This window comes from Lutra lutra, chromosome 9, assembly GCF_902655055.1.
Source record: "Lutra lutra chromosome 9, mLutLut1.2, whole genome shotgun sequence".
Lineage (NCBI taxonomy): Eukaryota > Metazoa > Chordata > Mammalia > Carnivora > Mustelidae > Lutra > Lutra lutra.
Window position 1 is genome coordinate 76,950,203 of NC_062286.1, and position 23,884 is coordinate 76,974,086.

The following is a 23,884-nucleotide window of genomic DNA, read 5'->3' on the forward strand; positions in this document are numbered from 1 at the left end:
AATAAGGATGACCAGACTCTGGGCTTGCCCTGACGGAGCACGTCAGTGCCAGAGAGCCTAAGCCTCAGACTGTGGGCTTATCATCACCCTTGGGGTCAGTCACCTTGGGCCCAGGGAGCTTGGCTTTCAGGAGCAGCAACAGTGGAGGCAAAATGATGCAGAACTGACCCTCACTTCCTCGAGAGAAGCCCATTGTTGTCTCTCTGGGGCTTAGTCACCGGGAGGTCATGGAAACAATCCCATCACCCCAGCAACCAGGCCTGGCCAGGGTACTCAGCAGCGGTGGCAACCTGCTCCCAGATTTAAGACAGGAGCGTTAGTTAGCATCTGCTTTTGCACGTCGGGGGCCAGCTGCCAGTGACGCATTCGCCAGGATGCAGGTGAACGTCACGGCCAGGCTTCCAGGGACACAGTGATGGGGAAGGCATTTTGGTGTGCGGTGAGTGGGGCTGCACTGGGAGAAGAGAGAACTGGCTCCTGACAGCCTCCCTCCTCTAACAGCTGTTTCCCTGTTTCCCTTCACCCTCTGCGGGCGAGCTGCCAGGGGTCCACCTGGGAGTTAAAACTGCAGTTCCCGCCTTGTTGTGTTTCCTCCCCTACTGACAATACAGATGGACACCCAGAGGCCTTGAGAGGGAGGCCCAGGAGAGAGCAAGGCTGAGGGGTCAGGGCTCACTGCAGGGTGTGGTTTTACTGCTGGGAGATGCCTGGTTTCATAGAACACTCTGTTCTTCCCACCCCTGTGATGCTGGAGTTCCTCCAGGCCCTCTTCCCAAGGCAGTGTTCCCTCTCCTCTGTGCCTACCTCACAGCTCCTACCTCATCCCCTGACCCCATCCTGGCAGTCCAGATTATTCTCAAGGGTGCCCCCACATTTCTGTCACTTCTAGAAGTTGAGGCCTGAGGAGCAGTAGAAAGGAGCGCTGCTCTGTGTCTCAGTGAACCTGGGTTTTAGACCTTTTTCTCACTAATTATGTGACACTTGGGAAATAATTTACCTTCCCTGGCCTTTGGTTTCCACATCTAAAACCCTCAAGTCCCGCAATCCCCTTCCTTGAGGATCCTTGGGAAGGAGGGACAAATCAGCCTTGAGGTAGGACCTCCTGCTACCTCCCACACATCCACCCTCACTACCCCAACTCTCACCGCCTTCCTCAGGGCAAGCTTTATCTGAGCTCTTGGGTCCCCAAGACATTTTCCTGGGTTGATTCTCGTGTCTTCCTTTCAAACACAACAGTGAATTTAGAAGACCTTCAGCATCCCTCTTCAGTCAATCCTCGGCTCCAAACCTAGGCTGGGTTTTGAGTCCCCTTCTTGTGTCAGAGGAGGTGCTGAATGTTCAAGGCCTTTGTCCCTCTGGACCCTGAGCTCCATCACCGCTCGACACATCTCTTCCACGGGACCCGGGGTCCACTGCTTCAAGTCTCTGACCTTCAGCTGATTTGTGTTTAAAATGGAGGCAAAAGTAAAATATCTCAGAGTGGCTGTGAGAATTGGAAGAAGCCAAGAGTGCCTGCTGGATGATATTCTCCATCTCCCTCCTCCTGCCACTGGCCGACTCAGAGTGGGGAGGAGACCACCAGAAGAGGCCCCAGGAGGAAGGGGCCTCTGTCCTCAGAGAGGCTGCCACCAACTCTAGGCATTCCAGATGGTTCCATTTGGCACTGGCCCTGGTCCCCTGACCAGGGCCTGAGGATCAACTAGCACTCTCCCCTGGCTGGTTACATCCCTGCCTTAGCAGGTGCTCCATCCATTCCTTATTGAATTACTGTCTCTGGGAAGACAAGGGGCCTAAGGTAGCAGATGAGCTGGCAGCAACAAGGACCCGCCACCTTGAGGCAATTTCATCACAAAGAGAATCCAAAGACCTCTACCTCCCTTGCCTTAGGTTGATTCTAAAAACACTGATCTCTCTACTGTGTTTAACTACTGTGAAGGACACATTCGTTCATTCCTTCATCCAACTGATCATCCCAGCAGTGATTTTTTTTGCTGCGCATCTGTTACGTGCCAGGTTCTGGGAATATAGCAGCAAGCAGAAGAGACAAAAATCTTGCCCTCTTGGAGCTTCTATTCTGGTAGAGGGACACTAAGAACAAAGTAAACAGACAGTAAAATAAGACTGTGAAAGGACTGGAGTGTTAAACCAGCAGATGAATGAATGGGTGGCTACTCTAAGCTAGGTGGTCAGGCAGGCTCTCTGCAGAGATGACACTGAAACAGAGATTGAAACCACAGGACGGTTAGCTGGGTGGGACCAGGGAAAACCATTCCAAGCAGAGGAAGTGGGCTAGTGCAAAGGGCCTGAGGCTGGCATGAGCCTGGCAAGTTAAAAAAACCCGAGGGAGGCTGGAGTGGCTGGAGCAGAGAAAGACAGGGAGCGAGCACAGCAGATGGGGTTGGAGAGGCAGGGGTGAGGTCGGGTAAAGCTTTATATGTCACTTTAGGAGCTGGCTTTTATTCTGAGAAAGAAGGGAAGCCAAGGGAGAGCTCTCAGTGGGATGGCAACGTCATCTGACTTACTCCCTGAAAAGAGCCCATTACTGGCCTCCTGGGCAAGGGATGGCAGGTAGGTAAGAGCAGAGGCAGGAAGGCCTAGAGGGACGTTTTGCAGAAGTCCAGGAGAGAGCTAATGGCGGCTTACGCCAGCGCATGAAACAAGCCTGGAAGACAGGCAATTTATAACTATTTCTTCAATGAATATGCTTGATGTCACCGGTTTTGGCCTCATACTTAAACAGTAAGAGAAAAAGCTGTGGACCATCTAGGCAGGCATGAAAGGGGGACTGAGAAAAACAGTTCAGAATTTTTTTTTTTTTAAGATTTTATTTATTTATTTGACAGAGATCACAAGTTGGCAGAGAGGCAGGCAGAGAGAGAGGAGGAAGCAGGTTCCCCGCCAAGCAGAGAGCCCGATGTGGGACTCGATCCCAGGACCCTGGGATCATGACCTGAGCCGAAGGCAGAGGCTTTAACCCACTGAGCCACCCAGGCGCCCCAACAGCTCAGAATTTTAAAACAGCCCAAAAGCAATGAGAGAGGCAGGTCAGGCCTGGAGAAGTGTGCAGGTTCATCCTCCTGCAGTGGTTCTCTACTTTGGGCCATTCTGCTCCAGAAAAATGTGCTTGGTACATACACGTCAGGTGACACTCTCAGAGCAGAAAGACCTCCACGTGGGACAGGCTCTGGCGCCATAGCACGGGAGACACGGTGTGGGGACAGGGCCTGTGAGCAGGTTAGGCAGAAGCTGGAGGGAGGCAGAGGGAGGAGGGAGGCCATGTTCTGAGGGCTCATCTTCCAGGACCACCTGGGAATTCCCAAGAGCACAGGGCCTCCCCGCAGGCATGAGGCTGGATGGGCAGGCGGCCTTGGCTTTCAGTTCTGGAAGTTCCGGGGGTGGAGCTGCCCGTGACTCAGCTCAAGCCCCACGGCTCTGGGGCTTTGCTGACCAGCCGTCACTGCGGGGCCCCTGTGTAATGTCAAAGTGACCCAGCCTCCCTCCCGGCTTGCTCAAGGCTTGGAAGCTCTGGGATGTGTCAGCGCTGTCGTGCCGACTCCTGGGCTCTGCATGGGAGGCAGCTGTGCATGGATGCACGTGTGCGAGTGGGCAGGGGTGTGGGTGCTGGGGGAGGAACATGGTTTGGGGGAAATGGGGCAGACGTTAGGTCTTGTCTTCTCCACCGTGCCTTAGGCCCAATGACTTGCAATTCTGCCCAACAAACTACCCACCTACAGCCCTGTACTCTAACATCTGAGTCTCAACTTTTCTACCTTCTGCTCCTGTCCCGCTCTTTCGCTTCCCTGGTAAACTCTGCTGTGAATCCGGCGTCTCCGGGGGTCCCCGTGCTGAGCACAGACACTCCTGCCATATCTCCCAGGTAACCCGGGGCCATGGTCCCTGCAGCCCCCAGCTGGCTCCTTGGCCCCACAGCCTGAGACCAGACCTGAGCGGTACGGAAGGGCTGCCAGCTCTTCCCCTGCGAGGCCCAGACGGTGGGTCACTCTGGTTGCAACCGCTCTGGTTGCCCTTAGAGCTGATTCTTGCCAGGCTGCCGGTTTTGGGGCACTTCCTTGGTTCTGAGGGCACTCTAGTCTCCTTAGGAATACGGGGCTGACCAGACAGTTACTGTCAGGCAGCCTATCGTGGTCAACACAGACGGAGCACCTGCAGTAGACCGAATGGGAGAGTGTCTAGCTCGTGGGCTAGTCGGAAAGACAAAGCTACATGAAGAGAGTAGACCACGAAGGAGGAGGTGGCGTGAGGCAAACACAGCAGGGGCTCAGTGAAGGGGAGAACCTGGGAAGCTGGGGTGGGGTGCAGGATTTAATGTGTTACCACAGAAGATTCCTATCGGACAGGATGAGCAGAAGTTTTACATGATTTTCTGTGGGTAAGCAGTCTGGTGGGAGAGAGGGATGGAAGTACTCGGAGCCTGTCGTCCAAGGAAGAGAACCACCAGCTGTGCTTGGGCAGGTGGGCTTGCTTCCCTTTCCATGTGTGTGTGCGCACACATGCCCACACACCTATCTCTCTCTCTTCAAAGTCCTTTACACTTCTTACATGAGAAGTTGCTACTAAGAAGTCATCCTTCCTCAACCTAAACACTGACAATGGATATGGGGTCTGAAGCCCTTCAAATTTCTCCCCTGCTGCTTTTACCCAGAACTCTGTCAGCCTAACTTGAGAATCACACAGATTTAGTGAGTTAAATGTACATACTGTCCAGGTTGGTCCCCCGCACCACCACCCCACACCCAGTGGAAGCCCTTGCCTGAGTGGAACCCATCGTGAATCCTGATGTGAACGGGACCGACATGAGTGAGCTGCTCGGGTGAGAGTTGGGAGCCCAGCAAAGCAGGGGCCGCTGAGCTGATGTCTCCTGCTCTGTCAAGGACAGTAAGGTCAGAGCAGGGAAAGGAGAAGGGGGAGCCCCACCTGAGGCCTGCCCGTACCCTTTCTTGTCCTAGCTGCAAGTTTCAGTCCCCCATTCCTGAGTCCAGAAATGCCATTTCTGCTGTCCCTCTCGGTGGCTGACCTAGGAGTAGGGAGGTGGGGTGGGTCGTGTTTGCAAAGCTGAGGGAGCCTTGGGGGTGCCTGAGAGTCACTGATGGTCTGTGGGTTTCTCCTTCCAGGTGACCGGGTGGGATGAAGCACACGCACGAGGTCAGCAGGCAAAAAATGTGGACAACGGGGTGCCTGGGTGGCTGAGTGGGTTAAAGCCTCTGCCTTCGGCTCAGGTCATGATCCCAGGGTCCTGGGATCGAGCCCCACATTGGGCTCTCTGCTCAGAAGGGAGTCTGCTTCCTCCTCTCTCTCTGTCTGCCTCTCTGCCTACTTGTGATCTCTGTCTGTCAAATAAACAAATAAAATCTTTAAAAAAAAAATGTGGACAACAAATCCACCGTCACGAGGGCTATTGAAGCACAGGGCTGTCTCCAGGCAGCCCAGAATCATTACCCAACGGGTGCCACAAATCCATAGCTGAAGCCAGCCGCGCACAAAGTGACATGCTGGGGACACAGTCTGAATGACTGGTTTGACGCTTGCCCCTTCCATGGTTTCCAGTACCGGAGCCGTGGCTCCCAGGGTCACTGTGCAGTGTGCTGGGCAGGCCAGCGTGTTCTGCTCCCACAGCAGAGGAAGGCCCCCTTTCGCCTTCTCATTTCCATCACCTAGTTCCCCAAGGTCTGAGGAAGTCTCTGTCCCAGATCACAGTGCCCTGTGGCCTCTAAGCACGCTTCCTGACTCTTGGTAGTTTCACTTCCTAGAAGGTGAGGCTCAACTGTTACATTGGTGCCAGAGGCACATCTAGGCATTTCTCCAGTTACCTCACAGGTCCCAGGCCTTGAAGCCCTCTCTGCTTTCCCTTCTCTCCCACCTCCCACCAGCACCCGCAGTCTGCCTGCCATTCTGTCTCCACTGCCAGTGGCTCGCGACCCAGTCCCGGCTGGTCTCTGGGCCAAGATTTCCCTCCCTCCCCTGGCCCAGGCCATCGTACACACTGCTGCTGGGAAAAGCCCCTCGAACATGTGGCCGAAAACACTGCTCCCCCATTTAAAAACCTCTCCAGCCTCCCATCACCTACAGAAGGAGGTCCTTAACTTGGGGTTCAGAATCACCCCAAGAGTGCATGCCCCTGCCTTTCCAGCTTTATCTCCCACCCCATTGCCCTGGCCTCAGGGTCCCCTCTGTTCTGGCCCCTCAGACCCCCAGGCAGCTCCCAAGTTCTCCTCGACTCCCAAGTTCCGGCTCTAGCTGCTTCTTCTGCATTGAAATGCTCCCATCTGTGCCCCATTTACCCCGCCTTTTGGGCCAACCCCACTCTCAGGGACCTCCTTAGACCACATAATCAAGATGCACCTTGCATGTCCCCACACAACCACCACACTATCAGATAACGTACATGCAAAGCTCTCTGTCCACATCCAGCCCTTGTTTATAGGATGGGGTCTCAGAAGCAGGGAGTCCTTGTGTTTTATTATATTCTTAGGAGGAAAAGTGAGAATTAATTTTTTTAATAATATTTAGCCTTCTCAAAGAAGACATTAAATATTACTATGATTTAATAGTATTATTTTACCGTGGCATTCATTAGGCCACTGATGTGGGGACAAAATTAAGGACTTGTATTTTTGAGCTATTCAAGACTCCATAGTCATAACTTGGAACACCACAGAGCAAGCCATTAGTAATACAGTCTACCTAATCCCTGCACACTGGAGGAATGAGAAAAGTTACCATCAGTGGCTTGATATCCTCAAGAAATGTCAAAACAAGACAATATTGTTCTCAGCTGGCTGAACTTCTGAATAAAGTGAAAAATCAGAGGTGTTCCTCCGCCTTCAGCTACTTTTCAGTCCCAGACAGAAAGATGTGTATTTTTCGCTTGAGCAAATCAAGCTGTATTAGGGACTTCTGCCCCAGCATTGCTACCAAGCCGAACAAGGAACCCATGAGGAAGTGCTGAGCGAGTGACATTACGTTGCTGAAACCTTTGAGGAACCTGGCTTGGGTTTGATTTTTAGGGACGTGAAAATTCACTCAAAATGAGTTAAAATGGGCAGGATGTTTTCATATAACTTAGGGGAGAGGAGTCACAGCAGGGGCTGAATTGTTGGGAAACCAGTTAGATGGTCTGGCAATATATCCTGTGTTGCTGTTTTCAAGTGGTGGAATTGGATTTAAAAAAAAAAGAACAAACTTTTTTTAAATTCTGAAAGAACTTCAAATATACAGAAAAGATGCAAGTATAGTAACTCCAGATCTGGGTTTACTATTTACACTCACACGATTATTTTTCCTGAACCATCGAAGAGTATGTTGCAGGAGGCGTCCCCATTTGGCCCCTTAATATTTCAGTTCTGTATTTCCAGAGAACAAAATATTCTCTTACAAAACAGTACAGTTATCAAATTCAGGAAATTTAACATTGATTTTAATCTACAGATAATATTTCAATATTGTCAGTTGTTCCAGAAATTTCCTGTACGGCTTTTCATCTCTCTGGCACAGGAACTCTGGTCCAGGGGAACACACTACATTTCACTGTTGTAGAATCCTTGTCTTTTTCACACCTTAGATCCTCTTTTTATAGGCCAAGGTGGGGAATACAAAAATAGGTAGCCTTTTATATTTATTTTCCTCAGAGGCTTTTACACATGGATTTTTACATGTGAAAGGCACTCCATATGTAATTACTAGTTTGTATTTCTTGAGGAAAAATTCAAACTAGAAGGAGGAAGACCATGGTAATATACTTTTACTGTAGGTGAACTTGGAGAAATTCTGAAAGAAATAAAAGTAGTCGGGTAACAACTCTCAAGATTAGGAGGGAATAAGTCCATTGGTGAATTTCGGTATGCTGTCCCCCTTCCCATGTTTGGTGCAGAGGGTCCTAGAGAAATCTCGTGAGTACTGTATTCCACCAAATATTTACTGAGCACTTGCTGGGCGTTCTGTGTGTCCTTCTAAGGGAAACACGCAATTGGAAAAAGGAATGAATCACTCCTGGTGGAATTACAGATCCAGGAACTCTGACAGGCCAAGAAGGTGGTTGGCGGGGGAGAGGGCTTCTTGCACATGACTCCCAGAATCAAGCTGTATGTCTTCCCACGAGAGGCAAAGCAGGTCCCAACCAAACCTGCCCTGGAGCAGCATCACCAAGAGATTATTAAAAATTCAGTTTCTCGCACCTATGCCATGACAACAGAGGACTCTAGAATGAGGAAGTTCATATTCCAAGGGGAGCCTCCAGGACCCCCAGCCACTGGGACGAGGAGCCTCGAGTCAGTTACAAACCCTGTATGGCTACTCCCGCTCCCATTTTGCGGTCTAGTGTGCTCAGCCTGGGATGTCTTGCCTCCAGGTGGGGTTCTGGCTTCTCTTTGGGATGGCTGAACCCAAAGTCCTTCCCGACAACCCGAGTGCAGAGAATCCACGTCCACCAGAGCAGACAACCTCCCAGCTGGCTACTTGTCCAGAGCTGTGACCCTGCTTCTCCTCCCAGTTAACGTGACTCACACTCATCTGTTTCTGTCACATGTGAAAACTAACAGAAGTAGAAAATGCTGGATCTATGATTCCCAGGTTACGTAACCACACAGATAATCACGACTGAGCCTTATTTAAAAAGGATGACAATGTAACCAGCTAACAACACTGCTTATTAGATTTCTATCTTTGAAGACGATTTTCCTCCATAACGTCCTAGGCGTCAGAGGTCAGCAAACTATGGCTAGCGGATCAAATCTGACAGCTGCCTGTTCTTGTCCATAAAGTTTTATCAGAACACAGTCACGCCCACGTTTACCTAGTGTTTAGGGCTATTTTCCCACTAAAATAGCAGAGTAGAGACAGAAACTGAATGGCCAACAACGTCTAAAATATTCACTCTCTGGCTATGCACAGAAAAAGCGTGCAGCTATTGTCCAAGAGCCATAAGGCACAGCCGAACGGTAAGAGCGCCATACCTGTTGCTTGACAGGTGTTTCCCTGTGACATGGCGGTCACCACCGTTCCCGTGGCTGCATCTCTGATGGCCGGTTCCTCACTCTGAAGGAGGTTGAGGACACATCTCCAGAGAGCAAGAGTATCCTGCAATCCTGAGAAGACCAAAAGGAATTCAAATTACCTACGGTTCAATTTACAGGCAGGTACAGATACTGCTTTAAATCCTGGGGCTGGGGGTGGGGCACGCCTGGGTGGCTCAGTTGGTCAAGCGTCTGCCTTTGGCTCAGGTCATGATCTCGGGGTCCTGGGATTGAGTCCCAGGTCAAACTCCCTGCTCAGCGGGGAGCCCGCTTCTCTCTCCATCTGTCCCTCCTCCATGTTCATGCTCTGTCTCAAATGCATAAATAAATAAAAATCTTTAAAAATCAATCAATCAATCCGTGGTGGATGAGAGCAGTGTTTAATGAGCAATAGCCATGTCTTTCTTTCCAGGTATTTCAAGAGAGGAAGACTTGGCAGTCAGATTAACACTGGAAGAGAGAGGGCCCTAAGGGGTCAGGTTTGGAAATGTCTTTTGGGATGGAGGGGGAAGGATTCTGGAGGCAAGCAGCCCTAGGCAAGACCCACTGGAAGGTGTGGCCCGGCTGACTAAGCTGTCCACAACGGGCCCAGCTGTCCACAGTGACTCACGATTCTCAGGAATGAAACTTTATGCATCAAGAATGTTTTGGGGAAATGAGCCCAGTGTTGATTTGAGTGACTGCTTGAGCTTATAAATTCTGAAAGCAAAGTTTCAATCAAGATTACACTTTATGGGGGTGGGGGGAGTAGGCACTGAAAAGGGCAGGGAACCACGCAGGATAGCCCATGCCACGTCCATGTGGGTGCCACCCTCTGACCACCACCCGTCCTGGCAGGAGCTTTGTGTGGTCCTTGTGGTAGGCACTGCTGTGGACAATGGGACAGGAAAAGACAGTAGATGTGCTTGAACAACAGCAAGGAATATCAAGTCGAAGACACAAGGCAAGGAGGAGTCAGGGGCAGAAATGGCTGGCTGTGCCTCACAGCAGGGAAAGATCATAGTGGACCAGTGTGTCGGAGGCAGACTTCAGGAGGGAGGTGACAGGTAGGCAGGGCCTCATAGAAAGCATGTGTGCTATACAGGGGATGGGCCCAGGCTTGGGCAGGGGCACAATGGCAGGCCCACAGAAGACCACCACTCATCACCCCTAGCCTTTCAATGGGGGACCTGCCCTGTCCTAAGAACTCCCCTTCAACTGTCCTCTCTCTCATCTGCCCACAGAGAACCTGGGACCAGAGACACAGATGCATTAGTCATACCAGGAACATACCAGTCAACGTCTCTCTGGGGTTTCGTTCTCTCTTTTCTGTTATAAATCTGGCTTTACATTTTACGCAGTCTTTCAGAAACTGTCCATTCTAATTGTTCTCTAGGGTTGAATATTTTCCTTTTTTAGTATTTTCTTCCTTAACTTGGTCATTTATACCCCCTGAGTTCCTCAATCTTCCCTCTTTAGTCCATTTCGATTTCTCTTTTTCCTTAAATGACTTCGCTCTGTCCTTGGCTTGTCCCCACGAACTTTTATGTCCATTGTCTCTCAGTTCTGTACCTTCTCTTCACACTCTTACAGCCACCAGCCACCAGCCATTACTGACCTCCTCTCTTATTGCCTAGAATGCTGTAGCCGGCTCCAGAAATTAATTAGGAACCAATGGCTTTTACCCAGTACTCCATTTCACTCAGTATTCTAGGTTATTCCACATACGTTTTGCCTGTTGTGAGCTAGTGTTACAGTATTCAGAGTCACCCAGAAAATGCTGCAAATGATATTCTCACTAGAAAAGCTTCACCAAAGTTTTTGGTGAAGTTTTGCTCTTACTCCTCTGGGTTGGATGATTAAGTCACCATCACCGAAGGCCCTTCCAGTCCTCCTTTGGGCATAAGAAAAATGCTTGGAAGTCGCTTAGAAGAAAGAATTAAAAGGATTATCAAAGACAACTTTGTTTCCCAGAGGGATCCAGGCACACGAGACATTTCATTGGTCTGAACTGTGCTAATGCTTAAAATGTGAAGCTCACCACCTACAAAAACAGTTCCCTCCTTCATTCTGTAAATCCTTTCCCCACAACTCCACTGACAGCTCTGTGGATACGGGGACCACGGCTTATTCTTAATTTTTGAATCTTCCTTTCACATAAACCTTCAAGTCTTATTGATTTACTTCCTAAACACCTTTTGAGCCTGTCCTTTCTTCTTATTCAATGCCCTGGCTTCAGGCTGTCCCATCCCTTTCTCACCAAGATCAACGGAACAGGCTTCCTAGAAGAGGGGACATTTAGGGTGAGTCTTGAAAGACAAACAGAAGTCATTCAAGCAGCAGTCAGTTTCGAGAACTGTTCCCCACCAAGCATGCACAGAGCCTTGTGCTGAGGAGCGGTGGTCGAGGAGCAGGGAGGGCTGGGCAGGGCACAGAGCCATGTGAAAGGGGGTTTAGATTTTATCCTGAAGGCAACGGGAACCCACTCAAAGGCTTTAAGCAGTGGCGTGAAATGATCACCTTTGTATTTCAGAGAGACTGCACAGGCTTTTGGAAGCGTAAGGAGCTGGCTTTGGGGGTAAGATGGAAAGAAAGGAGGCCAGTTAAGAGGTTGTTGTGAAAAAGGAGGAATTGGGAGGGTTGGGGGAAGACATTTGAGAGATGGAAAGGTACAGAGCACACGGTCAGTTTTCACCTTCCCCCACTTTTTATCCTGGAGTAATCTATTCATGCTTTTAGCTCATTGAGCTCAATGGACCTTGGACTGCTCCCTGGGCTCGGTGCACTTACCAAGAACAGGATGGGGGCTGGTGAGCAAGAACGGTGCGGTGCTAGTGAGGGCTTCAGCAGCCGCCAGCCTGGAGTCTGTGGGAAGGTGCTCTCCACAGGAGGCGGCAACCAGCTGAACCCATCGCTTCAGTGTGGGGGCCACAAAGTCCTTGGTCTGAAAGCACAAAGCGTATGGCAGGTCCGCGATGCAGTTAGGGGCTGATATGGAATTAGGTCCGAGTCACCTACGCCACACTGGACATGCAAATTAGCTCTTAGCGCAGGGGAAGAAAAGTTTTTTAGTTGCTTTTCCAACCCAGCTAGGGAGAAATAAACAAGCCCAGGGAAGAAAGTGCGACCAGTCTTTCAGTAATAGAGTCACTAGAACTATTAAGAAAGTTCCTGGAGTCTTTGTGATGCACATCGGAGTATCAGAAGGTCGGTGTGTTTGACAGCTTCAGTAAAGACAAGCCTTTTGCGCAAAGGCTACGGCAGCAAATAATACTGTTGTCTCCCAGAGCCAGATGCTCCTTCTATCTTTAGTAACAGAACCTCAAATTTTGGGCTGGGCATATAGACTACATTTCCCAGGCCCCTTTGCACTTAGGAGTAATAATGGTTAAGTTCTGACTAATGGTGTATTATTTTTGGGTCATGCCTTAGAAAACAAGTGTGACCTTTACTTCCTGAGTTGCTCTTTCCTGCTAGCTAAATAAGGACAAGATGGTGGAAGTTAGAGCAACCATTTGGGACCATAAGATCGAAGCCTGGTTGAAAACAGCAGAATAAGTTACAAAGGTCTAGGGACCCAATACTGTCATGCCACCATTATCTGCTTTGACTGCTGTGATCTAGTTTAAGCCACTGTATTGATGAGTTTCCACTAAAACATTTAAAGCAGCACCCTAACTAACATTATCGTTCAAAGAAAGCTCTATTTTTTTTTAAAGTAACAGCTTTATTTTTTGAGATACAATTCACACACCACACAATTCACCCATGTAAAGTACATAGTCGAGTTTTTAGTATGTTCACAGGTTTGTACAACCATCACCACGGTCAATTTTAGAACATTTTCATCACCAAGAAGAGAAATCCTGGCCCCTTTAGTTACCATCCCCCATCCTGTCAGCTCCCCACCCCCAGCCCTAAACCACTTATCTACTTTCTGCCTCTATGGATTTGCCTAGTCTCGACATTCCGCATAAACTGAACTAGGCAGTATGTGGTCTTTTGTGACCGGCTTGTTTCATTCAGCAAGTTTGTAAGGTTCATGCGTGCTACAGGTTTAGCAGCATCTGTACTCTCTGTGACTAATATTTCCTTGAATGGACATACCACATTTTGTTTACCTAGTCATCAGTTGATGGACATCTGGATTGTTTCCGTCTTTTAAACCCTGGTTTTTATGTATTCTAGAAAGGGGATTATTGTTCCAAATGTACTTTCCTTCCCCTATCGAAGAAGCCTCTTTAATTGTTCAAAATAACCACTGATGGGCCTCTGTGGAACTGAACTGAGGAGCAGCTGGGACCCTGAGGAAGAGGCTGACTCCCAGGTCTTCCTGGGAACTTCTTTTATGCATTTCTCTATGGTTTGGTTACTTTTTCTCTCCCTAGAAAATTCCCAATTTTTATCAAATACTGCTTCATTCAAGTACCAAGCAGTGCCTTTAAGATGCACATGACTACTGGTTAAGATACACCTGGAGATGAGAATGACATCTTTCAGCGGATGGGATAGGCTGCCCTGTGACTGCTTTATTGGAATTGTTTTTTTCCTTCTGGGCTGCAGTTTTTTTCAGCAAATCCTCTCCCTTCCTACAAACCTCTCCCCTTCAAACCCCTGGCGCACACCACTGACTTTTTTTCGGGCTCTTGTCTCTCCTAGTGACCAGCCAGCTTTGGGCCACCCGGCCTGCCTCTGAATGATCCACGGCAACCGTGGATCTGCTGAGCTCTCACCCTCAGACCCCTCTGCCCAGCCGCCACTCTCTGAATACAACGACCTCCTCTGTGAAGTCTTCTCCTTAGCAGCTCCGCACTCCCTTCCTCCTCTGGATTTCTCCAGCCTCCTCCACAACGGGGCATTTAATGTCACTGTCTAATGCTCCTCCTTGCTTGTGACATTGTCCCTCCATCTTTGTTCCTCTCCCCATCTCCCACACCTCTGATGGTGCTGCTTCACCATAAGGAATTGGAACCCGGGATGTCACGCTGTCACCATCACAGTGTGGGCACATGTAACCAAGAGCGTCCGGTAACTTTACTGTAGTACCGACTGCCTTCTACTTCTAATAATTCTCTGCTGGGGGCAGCTTTCTCATATGCCCCAAGTGTACTTGTATTTGTCCTAAGGCATCTTCCCAGGAAGCTGTTTCAGTTACTTTGGTTCCACCTCTCCCCCAAAGGACACATGAGATGAAGGGGCACATTCAGGCCTCCATACAAAGCCAGCTGGGCCATGTTCCAGGGGGAACACGGAAGCCTTAGGGATGTATTTCATACTTCGTTGCCCAAGATGCAATCCTAGTGACTTGCTCACTCGCTTTTTAAAAAAAGAGTCTAGCTAGAAAAATAGGAAAAAACAAAGGGTTTGTGTGTGTGTGTGTGTTCGTGTATTCTTCATGGACTCAAATCAAGCGTGCCCAGAACAAGAGAAAAGAAATACTGATGGTGGTGCTCAGAAAATTCTACAGAAGTTATACCCAAAGTGAAACATCCACACGAATAACACTTTTGCAGAGGGGACACATCCAGCCCCACTGATTCTGCTTGCTGAGACAGTTCACTCTCACTGACGCCTTCCTGGTAAATAAGAGCACAAAGACCCCAGACCTTGGGCCACAGGCCACCCTTACCTCCTCACATATCTGCAGCTGGTGGGCGATCACTCTGGAGGCAAGTCTCAGAGCTACACTTTGAATTTCAGACCTAGGAAAAGTAAGCCAAAAACACACAGAAAATAAAACCAAGTGCACTTTAAATACTTTAAATGGGTTCTTGTCGATCGTCTGTAATCCATGCCATTGTGAATGGTGGAAATGCTCATCTCAAGGCCGTACAGATGCTTCCAGAAGTAATTACCTCTTGGTTATTAATGTGAAAACTCTGACCTCATTCTATAGCTTGAGCTTAGAACATGCTCCTAGGCTGAGATTTAGAAGGAAACATAGGACCTAAGTCCTTAGGTAAGGACTGTGCCCCAGTCCATTATTTAACTGACTGCTGGGAAGGACCACATGTCGGCCAAGGCTGCAGAGGGAGCAAAGGGGGCAAACCTTTCATTGGAAGCAATATCCATTGTCCAGATCAGGAACTCCTTTGGGGTGAGGTGGATACAGTGCTCGGTCTGGGGAAGCCAGTCGCTGGGGTCTATGCAATGGAGAATTTTCAGTATCTGTGTGTGTCAGATCCATGGGGAAAAAAAAATACTCAGGAAAAAGTCTCCAGAAGCCAAATAATCATCACTTATACCAAGAAAGGGGTGTAGCTTTCAAAAAGCTTCACTGTCTTCTTATTTCCCCCTTAATATTTTTGGGAACCAAGACAGGGTGGAGCAGTGACATACCCAAGGAACCTTAGTGACCTGGGATCAGAGTTTGGATGCCCTGATTCCTCGGCCAGTGCCTTTTCCTTTTGATGATGCTTTCCAGGTGGCCACCTATCCCCAAACACCCATGTTGACAAACACTACCCTCTGCCATGCTCTACAGCCAATTTTCAGTGCTGCATTTCTTGGGGTGCTGAGTGGCTTACTCTTGGTCTTTATCTTGGCTTATTGCCATCATCATTACTATTGTCATCACCATTTTTAGTGCCCTTCCGTGCACGAAGCCATGACAAGCACTGTACGAAGAGAGTCCTTGCCCACTGGATGCGGCATCTCCTTCCTATTGCTCCTGGGGAAGCCCAACCCAATCCCGCCTACGTGATCTTGTTACTGTCAGCTTGCCAAAGAGCATGGGGAGTGGAAGGGGAGGGTCTTCACACCAGAGACTTTACCTTGCAGAAGCATTCTAAGTGCTTTTCCTTCATAGCCAACATCAAGAATGTCCCTCCCATATTGCACAGCAAGGGTGGCAGTCCCTTCTCTCCTAATCCAGAGGCCGCTGTAGAGAACCTTTCCAGCAGGGCATCCAACGTCAGCAGGCGCACTTCGGGAAAAGAGGACTCTAACAGCTGACAGAAGGAGATGGGAATGGCCTCTGCCTGCTCTCCAGCCTGGGCCGCCACCGCCCACACTGTGGCGATGGCTAGTTTGGTGAGGCTCTGCAGGTACTGGGGCAGGCCCGGTGCCGTGAAGGAATAGGGGAATCCCGTTATTAGCTCGGATTGTGAGATGATCCTCCTGACGTCCTCCCAGAAGCCAACACGCTCCACAGCTGAAAAAGCAAACAAGTAAGGGAAAGAGGTGATCACTTCAAAGTCCCACAAAAGGGCAGTGAAGAATGCAAGGCGCTGGGTACGTGGATGGGAACCACCAGATGTTTTTCCTGAGCAGATTTCACGGGAATGATGCAGTAAGTGACCAGCCCATGCAGGTTCAGAAGTCTGGAAGGCATGAACCAGAAGTCTGAACCTAAACGGGCTAGTCACTTACTACATTTGCCCGGAAGCAATTTCTATTCAGTAATTCATAATGTTTCCCCCGGAGGGACAAAAGGCTTTGCTATCAGGAAAAGTGCTCCTGGCACCCCTCCCCAACACTTCATAGGTATGAACTCAGGGACCTCCTGAATCACTTAGCCTCAGAGTTCAGCAGGATAAAAGGACATCTAGTCCAAACTTCCTTTAGGGGCTCAGATCCCTCTATAGACCCTTCCTCGAAGGCTCCTGTTCTGCCCTTACAGTGACTTGGAGCTCACAAGGCAGACTGCCTATTCCATTGTTAGGTGATCTAAGTGTCGCTACCCTCTTTTGAGACAATCTACTCATTGGCCTAATTCTGCATTTGGAGGTTCTCAGTGAGCCTAGGCATGATAGCCCCCATCTTCTCCAGATGAAACACCCCTACTTCCTCCAACGATTCCCCATATGGTGGGGTTTGTCCTCTCTTGATATTCTAGCTGCCCTCCTTTGGATATCCTTCCCCCCTCTTAGGGTCCGGTGCCATAGAGGAGAACATGACTCTCCCGCGTGGTATGACCACAGGATGATGACTTTCCCTGTTCTGACACTAGGTGACTGGAGTTGCATCACACTGTTGACTCATGGAGCTTAAAGTCAACTGAAAGCACAGCCTTTCTTTTTTTACATGGTCTGCTGAGCGTGGTGAGTCATCTTCCTCCCACCTTGTACTCAGTCCTTAGATTGGGACTTGTTTTCTTTGTTTGCTTGTTTTGTTTTTTTTTTTAAAGATTTTATTTATTTATTTGACAGACAGAGATCACAAGTAGGCAGAGAGGCAGACAGAGAGGGGGGGGGAAGCAGCCTCTCCACCGAGCAGAGAGCCCGATGTGGGGCTCGATCCCAGGACCCTGAGATCATGACCTGAGCTGAAGGCAGAGGCTTAACCCACTGAGCCACCCAGGCGCCCCTGTTTGCTTGTTTTAAACCCAAGTAAAACCACTGTTAAATTTTATCTCCCTGTTAAGTTTTATGGTCTCCCTTTTAGATTGCCAAGATCTTTTCGTATTCTCACTTGGGATCAAAACAACACATTTCCTGCTTACTATGTCCTGGGAGCTAAACAAAACGAGAACGCTGTCCTTAAGGAGTTTCTAGTCTAGTCTGAGAGTGAGAAATGAGCAGGTAATTCCAATACAGTGCGGTAAACGATAATCTGAGTCTTTAAGGGGAAAGGAGGGGACGATGTGTTGGAGCCACCAAAGGCCGAGCAAAGGTCCAAAGGCATGAACCAGAATGGACTATGTGGGGAGTGACAGGCAGTCTGATAGGACTACAGCATGGAGTACAAGGTGGTGAACAGCAGGAGATGAGGCTAGAGAAGCGTTGTGGCCAGGACATTCAGAACCTCCTAGGTCATGTGTAGGAGCCTGGACGTTCTTCTGGAGGCAAGGGAATGCTACTGGGAGGTTACTTCAAGCAACAAGGTCAGGCAGTAGTCTAGGAGAGAAATGATTAGGGAGAAGAAGATGGATTTGAGAAGCCAGTGAGGGAGTAAAATGGGCAGTACTGGGTGACTAACCAGGGAAGGAGTCTTGGGCACCTCCTAGAACCCATACAACCATACAACCAACATATTCATCATCCAACAGAAGTTGTGTAAACCTCAATGTGACAAGCATGTCGTAAATGCCTGTAATCAAGTACTTACTGAAACTGTGGACTGGGCCAGTGTGGAGGGCAGAAAGTGTCGGTGACTGTTAGAAGCAGCAGAAGCAGTTAGAAGAAGCCCCATCCCCTGCCTATTCCAAACTCTCACCAATTCATTACCAGTTACAAATCCTCCTAACTTGACTGTTCTGTGCATGGAATTTCATCTACAAGAACATCGTGATAGACCTCATCAGAGGCCTTGCTGAAATTTAGATATCTCATAACTCGGTGAACTCTACTGCCTTCTAGAAAACTATCATAAACATAACAGAAATGTAAAAGATTATGGTAATAAAAAAAACTTACTTGAAATTGCAAAATCTCATAGGCTTGCAATAGTCCAGGAATCAAAAACATAGAATATTCATGTTACATATCAAATTGTTACAAAAGAAGTTTGCCCCAAGAGGCAAGGTGGGGGCTCATGCTCCAATACGACTGGGCACCCTGGAGTACCCCATCCACCATCTGCCGACTGTGGCTGCAGGCGCACTTCTGCTCTTAACTCAGAGTCTGCGGAAGTCCAAGTCCAAGTAGGAGGGCAGCCATTTTTACAAAGAAGCAAGGAAGCCCCAGATAGTTGGGGTCCTCAACCTCTGCGTCACCTGTCCCAGTACAATTTAGTAATGACACCACGACACCATGTGGTGTCCACGTACCACTTCCCTACCCTTCTCATCCATTGCTGCCTCAAGACAACACTGCCTTAAGTAGGAATTTCATTTGTTTCGCAAGGAGTCAGAAACATGGCTCAGAGATCTGCTCTTCAGAATGTTGTGACAAACAGGAAGAACTGTCTAGGCCATTCTGGATGATTTTCAGAGGAACCTGTTATCTGAAAAAGAGATATTCCAGGCAGAGTGTATTATTCACTGAACTCAAGAGCCAGGCACCCAGAGACCCATCTTCTTCCTCTAGGGCCTTGAGGAAGGATGACATCATCAAGAACACAGGGACTGAAGGCATTGGCCCAAAGAAAGAGAGATGGGGGACAGGCTTGGGAAGGGCTCCTTTGGGACTTCTTAGCCTACATTGCCAGTGGAGCTCAGTACAATGTCATAAGCATTTACTGAGCATGTTAGGTACTTTGGGAGAATGAGATTCAGAGTTGAGAAAAAAAAATTACTTGCTATCAAAAAGCTTTAAAACGAAGCTTTTTGGGAGGATAAAGACAGCTACAAAAGTGCAAAATGCTTAGGGCCCTAAAATTGTTAGTGAGAAAAGCTAGGTTTATGTGCTGTGCACTACAGAATGTTATATACCCATTATTCAGTGCTAGGAACGATTACGTCTAGAATTTTTTTTTTAAGATTTTATTTATTTATTATTTATTTAAGATTTTATTTATTTATTTGACAGACAGAGATCACAAGTAGGCAGAGAGGCAAGGCAGAGAGAGAGGAGGAAGCAGTCTCCCCGTGGAGCAGAGAACCTGATGCGGGGCTCGGTCCCAGGACCCCGGGATCATGACCCAAGCTGAAGGCAGAGGCCTTAACCCACTGAGCCACCCAAGTGCCCCGATTACTTCTAGAATTGACACTTGAGTACTATTCTAAGCACCTCAACAAGTGTTAATCTCATTTGAAGAAGTAGGTACTAGTAGTATTTCCATTTACAGACAAGAGAACAGAGAGGTTAAGTTATCTGCCCAAGGGTGCAGGGGATGGGAGGTAAAGAGAATACATGAGCCATAAGAAGGACCAAAATGAATGTGATGGGCACTTATTTTTTCTATGAGAAAAGACAAAATAAAAGCTTTCAGGAGGGAAAAAATTTAAGAAGGGTCCTGCAGGCTGCCCAATGGTGCCTGACCAGGGGAGGAATCAGCAAATGCTCCAGGGAAATTTAAGAGACAAAGAGTAGGGCGCCTCAGTGGCTCAGTTGGTTTAGTGTCTGCCTTCAGCTCAGGTCATGATCCCGAAGTCCTGGGATCGAACCCCCTTCTCCCTCTCTCCCTCTGCACCCCCAGCTTGTGCTCTCACTCTCTGTCTAATAAATAAATTAAATCTTAAGAAAAAAAGAGAGAGACAAAAAGTGACCAGTGGAAAAGTTTGCTGAATTAGTGTGAATTAGCAGAGGAGCAGTGAGGTCAGAGCTGTCAGAGCTACAAGCTAAGAAATAATCAAATGACACTCATTTAGACACTTTCTCCTAACTGCTGCTTAGACCCAAAGAGATGACCTAAAGCAGAGGCTCTGAAACCAGAGTGAGCCTCAGGCTCACCTGGAGGCCTTGCTAACCCACAGACCATTGCCCAGGCCTCACCCTCCACGTGTCTGATTCAGCAGGCCTGGGGAGGAGGCTGAGTTTGCATTTCTACTAGGCTCCCAGGTGCTGCTGCCGCTGCTGGGCCAAGGATGTTTGGTAATCAGAGCTTCTTAAAACCACACATACCTGAATCCCATGCTTGCATACTCGGAGTCAGTTGGCTTGAGGTGGGCACAGACACCTGTAGTCTTAAGAAGCCAACAGCTAATTCTGCTCTGTATCCCAGCTGAGAACCATGCTCCTAAGACATGACCTTCAAAGGCGCCTGTAGGGTTTCTAGAGCTAGGGGTTTGCAGTCCCAAGTAGAGCACAGCTGATTCCAGCCCCGTGGTTCATTATCGTGAAGAACTAGAAAATTCCCCTACACCCCTTTTCTCTTACAAAGGTCAGAGGAGGAAAAAAACCAAGAAGAATTGAAAAGAATGAATAAGCACTAGAATAAAGGCACCTGGCAGGCAGTCAGGCCTCAAGGCTGGCTCCCTAGGCTCAGGCTCTGTTCTCAGTTTAGGATGTGGCAGTGAAACTGACCAGGCTCCGTTCCCATGGATGTGGGGACCGCAGAGCACCTTTCCCCCTGAGCCTACAGCAAGGGGCTCTCGAGCCGGAACAGGAGGCTGCAGTCAGAGGTAACCAACACTTTCACACAAGCAGCTACAGTGACTAGAGCTTCAGAAAAGCAACCATGGCAAGGGACACCGGACAGCAAGTCTGGGGTGAGCCTGGTTTTAAAGGACCGGGTGATTCTAGTGTGATTCTCCTGGGCTTGACAGCCACTGCTTCACCAGCAGCCGGTAGACAGAGTTCACCAAATGGTTTTCACAAACAGGACTTCTTCCTGGCCAAGCACTGTTTTGTGTCTTGCCCTACCAAATGCATTTCCAAGTCCAGATCAACATTGGGTGTTTATTTCCATTTCCCTCAGTAACTTGTCTACGGCATGCAAAAAAATTGAAATCAGGTCTTCTATGGGGCTCCCCAGTCTGAGGTTTAGAACCTCTTTTCTCTGGAAGATAACATTTCTATTTGCAATTTCAGTTTCGATTGCTTTGGGTTTCTTTCCCATCTTTCTTGAAAGCCAAGTGTTCTAATGAAAGAATCAAGTCCCTCCTTTAATGGCCCCATCTTATTTTTCAAGAATTAGATGATTTTTGCAAACTTATTGATTGGAATTTCTTCTCATCCGTGTGGTCATTTTAGTCACCCAAGTACGTATGACTGATTTTAAACATTAAATTTGATTTCGTTTTTGAAATTAACTTTTTGTTTCTTTAGAGTAAGTGTGTTTCTAGCCTCAAAGGAATGGCTTAATGGCTGAGTTCACTCGGAAGGACAATACCTCCTACTGTGTTAAGTCTTCATTCAATGGAGAAATAGTTTGGAATCCAAGGACCACGAAAATGTCAAAAGCACTGAGACAGAATGTGACACGTTGCCAACTTTTTACCTTGTCAAGGAAGTATGTTAAAAACCCACCATCTATTATCATTTTCATGACAGAAAGGCTCTTTACACCAAAAAAGGTAGTTAATCCATAGTGTTATCCTAAAAGCGTAATTCTTTAAAGACATCTGGCTTTAAGAAGTCTGCCATAGTACCATTGGGTAACATTTTGACTGTGAAAGCATCACCAGGGACTGGCATAAGGGAACTGCAGTTTTGGGGAAGCTGGTAACAGTTTCCTGAGTGTGCTCTGTTTGGACAGCACGACTACCCCAAACAGAGGTCTTCTACGGAGGAACCGCAGGGACTCCTCTGGGTCCCTCGGGGCAGCGAGCAGAGTGTCTGTGTGAAGGACCACAGTGGCCCATTCACACAGTTCCCTCCCATAATCTCGAATGTACTATTTTAGCAATTCTTGGTTTTCTGGCGAGCTGCAGATTGCAGTGTTAATGTCTGCAACCTGAACAGTGATTGCTAAACTAACTGATTTTTCAAAGCCGCCATTCCCTAACCTACCAACGTACAGTGCGAACATCAACCCGGCTGCTGAAATTTAAAAGCGGCACATGTTTGGAGCAGGGACAGTGTCCTATGTTACAAATCCTGTTTTATTACTTAGGGAAGTCCGTCTTCTCCCCAGAGGAGGAGCACAGCCCCAAAGGGCAGGCCTGTGGGTCATTCATCTTTGATTTTCTGAGCTTGTCATATAGATGGGTTAAAATTTCTTTAAAAAAAAAAAAAAATCTTAAAAGATGCATGTTAATCTATCTAGCCTTAATAAGGACATTCTGGGGGGAAAAAAGTGGGATGAGATATTGCCACACAATTATGGATACAGTGGAGTTTCATTGTTAAGACCGTTTAATTTAGGGGCGCCTGGGTGGCTCAGTGGGTTAAGCCTCTGCCTTTGGCTCAGGTCATGATCTCAGGGTCCTAGGATCGAGCCCCACATTGGGCTCTCTGCTCCGCAGGGAGTCTGCTTCCCCATTTCTCTGCCTGCTTCTTTGTCTACTTGTGATCCCTGTCTGTCAAATTAAAAAAAATATATAAAAAAAAAGCGTTTAATTTAGGTGAATTTAACTTGAAGTACTCAGCATGAAAGAGAGATAGGAAAATAACAATTAAAAGAGAGGACAGTTTCACCTGGCACCGTCATCGCTGAGCATATTTCTAGAAGGGCAGTTGTGCTGCTACCTTAGACCAGAGGGGCTCAGACTCGAGTGTGCTCTCTTGCAGAGGTCCAAATTCAGTGGGTCTGGGGCAGGGCCCCCCAGATCGCATTTCTCCCATCCAAGTACTAACCAGGCCCGACCCTGCTTAGCTTCCGAGATCAGATGAGATCGGGAGCGTTCAGGGTGGTATGGCCATAGACCCAGATCGTATTTCTAACAGACTCCCAGGCAACGCTGAGGCCGCTAACAGGAATTGCATTTTAAGACCCTCCTGAGCCCACCTGAGCTCCTCTGTGCTCCTGGCAGTGTAAACACTTTGCTGTGTGGCCTGTGTGTGACTCTAGGGGTTAGTGGTGTTCGTCTTTATACACCACAGCCCCTAATCATAAAGTCAACCCCTTCATCTAGTGTTCAGCCAAAAGCTCCTGGCCTTCGCTGTTAAGTCATGAATCCAGAGAGCCTGATTTTGTGCTGAACTGGACAAGAGGGAGTAAATGTGCAGGCCCAAAGACAGCATTTCCTTGGCTCCGCAGAGGTGGCTACAGGGGAAGCCAAAGCCCCAGGCATCACCACGAAGTTGTTCTACTTCTAAGTAGCAGTGGGTACCCACGAAGAGGGGGAAGGATCCTTCCCAGGACTGAAAAGTCCAGCCAAACAGAAAAGGATAGTTTCCCTGCTATGGACTAAGTCGCTTGCCAGGATGCTGTGTAAATGGCAATGATATTGACCATGCTCACTTGCACTGAGAGTCAGCCTAAGCTTCTCCATCCTGCCTGACCTTGCACATGCTCCCTCTGCCGCAACTGAATGAATGAATGAATGAACAAATGGCTGCATTTCTCTTTCACATATTCAAAAGGCTCTGAATTGTGACACCAGTAGGTCAAGAAAAATTTGCAGATGTAACTGTTCTGAAGTTTTCTGGATCCCCTCCCTTTCTCCCAGA

General features: G+C 48.3%; 1 protein-coding gene across 7 annotated transcripts in view; it reads right to left on the reverse strand.

The window, feature by feature from the left end:
• The window catches only part of THADA (THADA armadillo repeat containing), a 328,389-nt gene that overhangs the window by 40,971 nt on the left and 263,534 nt on the right, over positions 1-23,884 (reverse strand). For 6 of the 7 annotated variants that reach the window (XM_047747152.1, XM_047747155.1, XM_047747154.1 and 3 more), the window contains 5 exons: positions 15,782-16,161; positions 15,058-15,176; positions 14,638-14,710; positions 11,799-11,952; positions 8,970-9,101 (listed from right to left, as the gene is read on the reverse strand). In XM_047747152.1, coding sequence (XP_047603108.1) covers positions 8,970-9,101; positions 11,799-11,952; positions 14,638-14,710; positions 15,058-15,176; positions 15,782-16,161 — 858 coding nt within the window. Of the gene's footprint in view, positions 1-7,329; positions 7,786-8,969; positions 9,102-11,798; positions 11,953-14,637; positions 14,711-15,057; positions 15,177-15,781; positions 16,162-23,884 lie in introns of those variants that run through there. The other variant, XM_047747156.1, reaches the window with a different exon arrangement.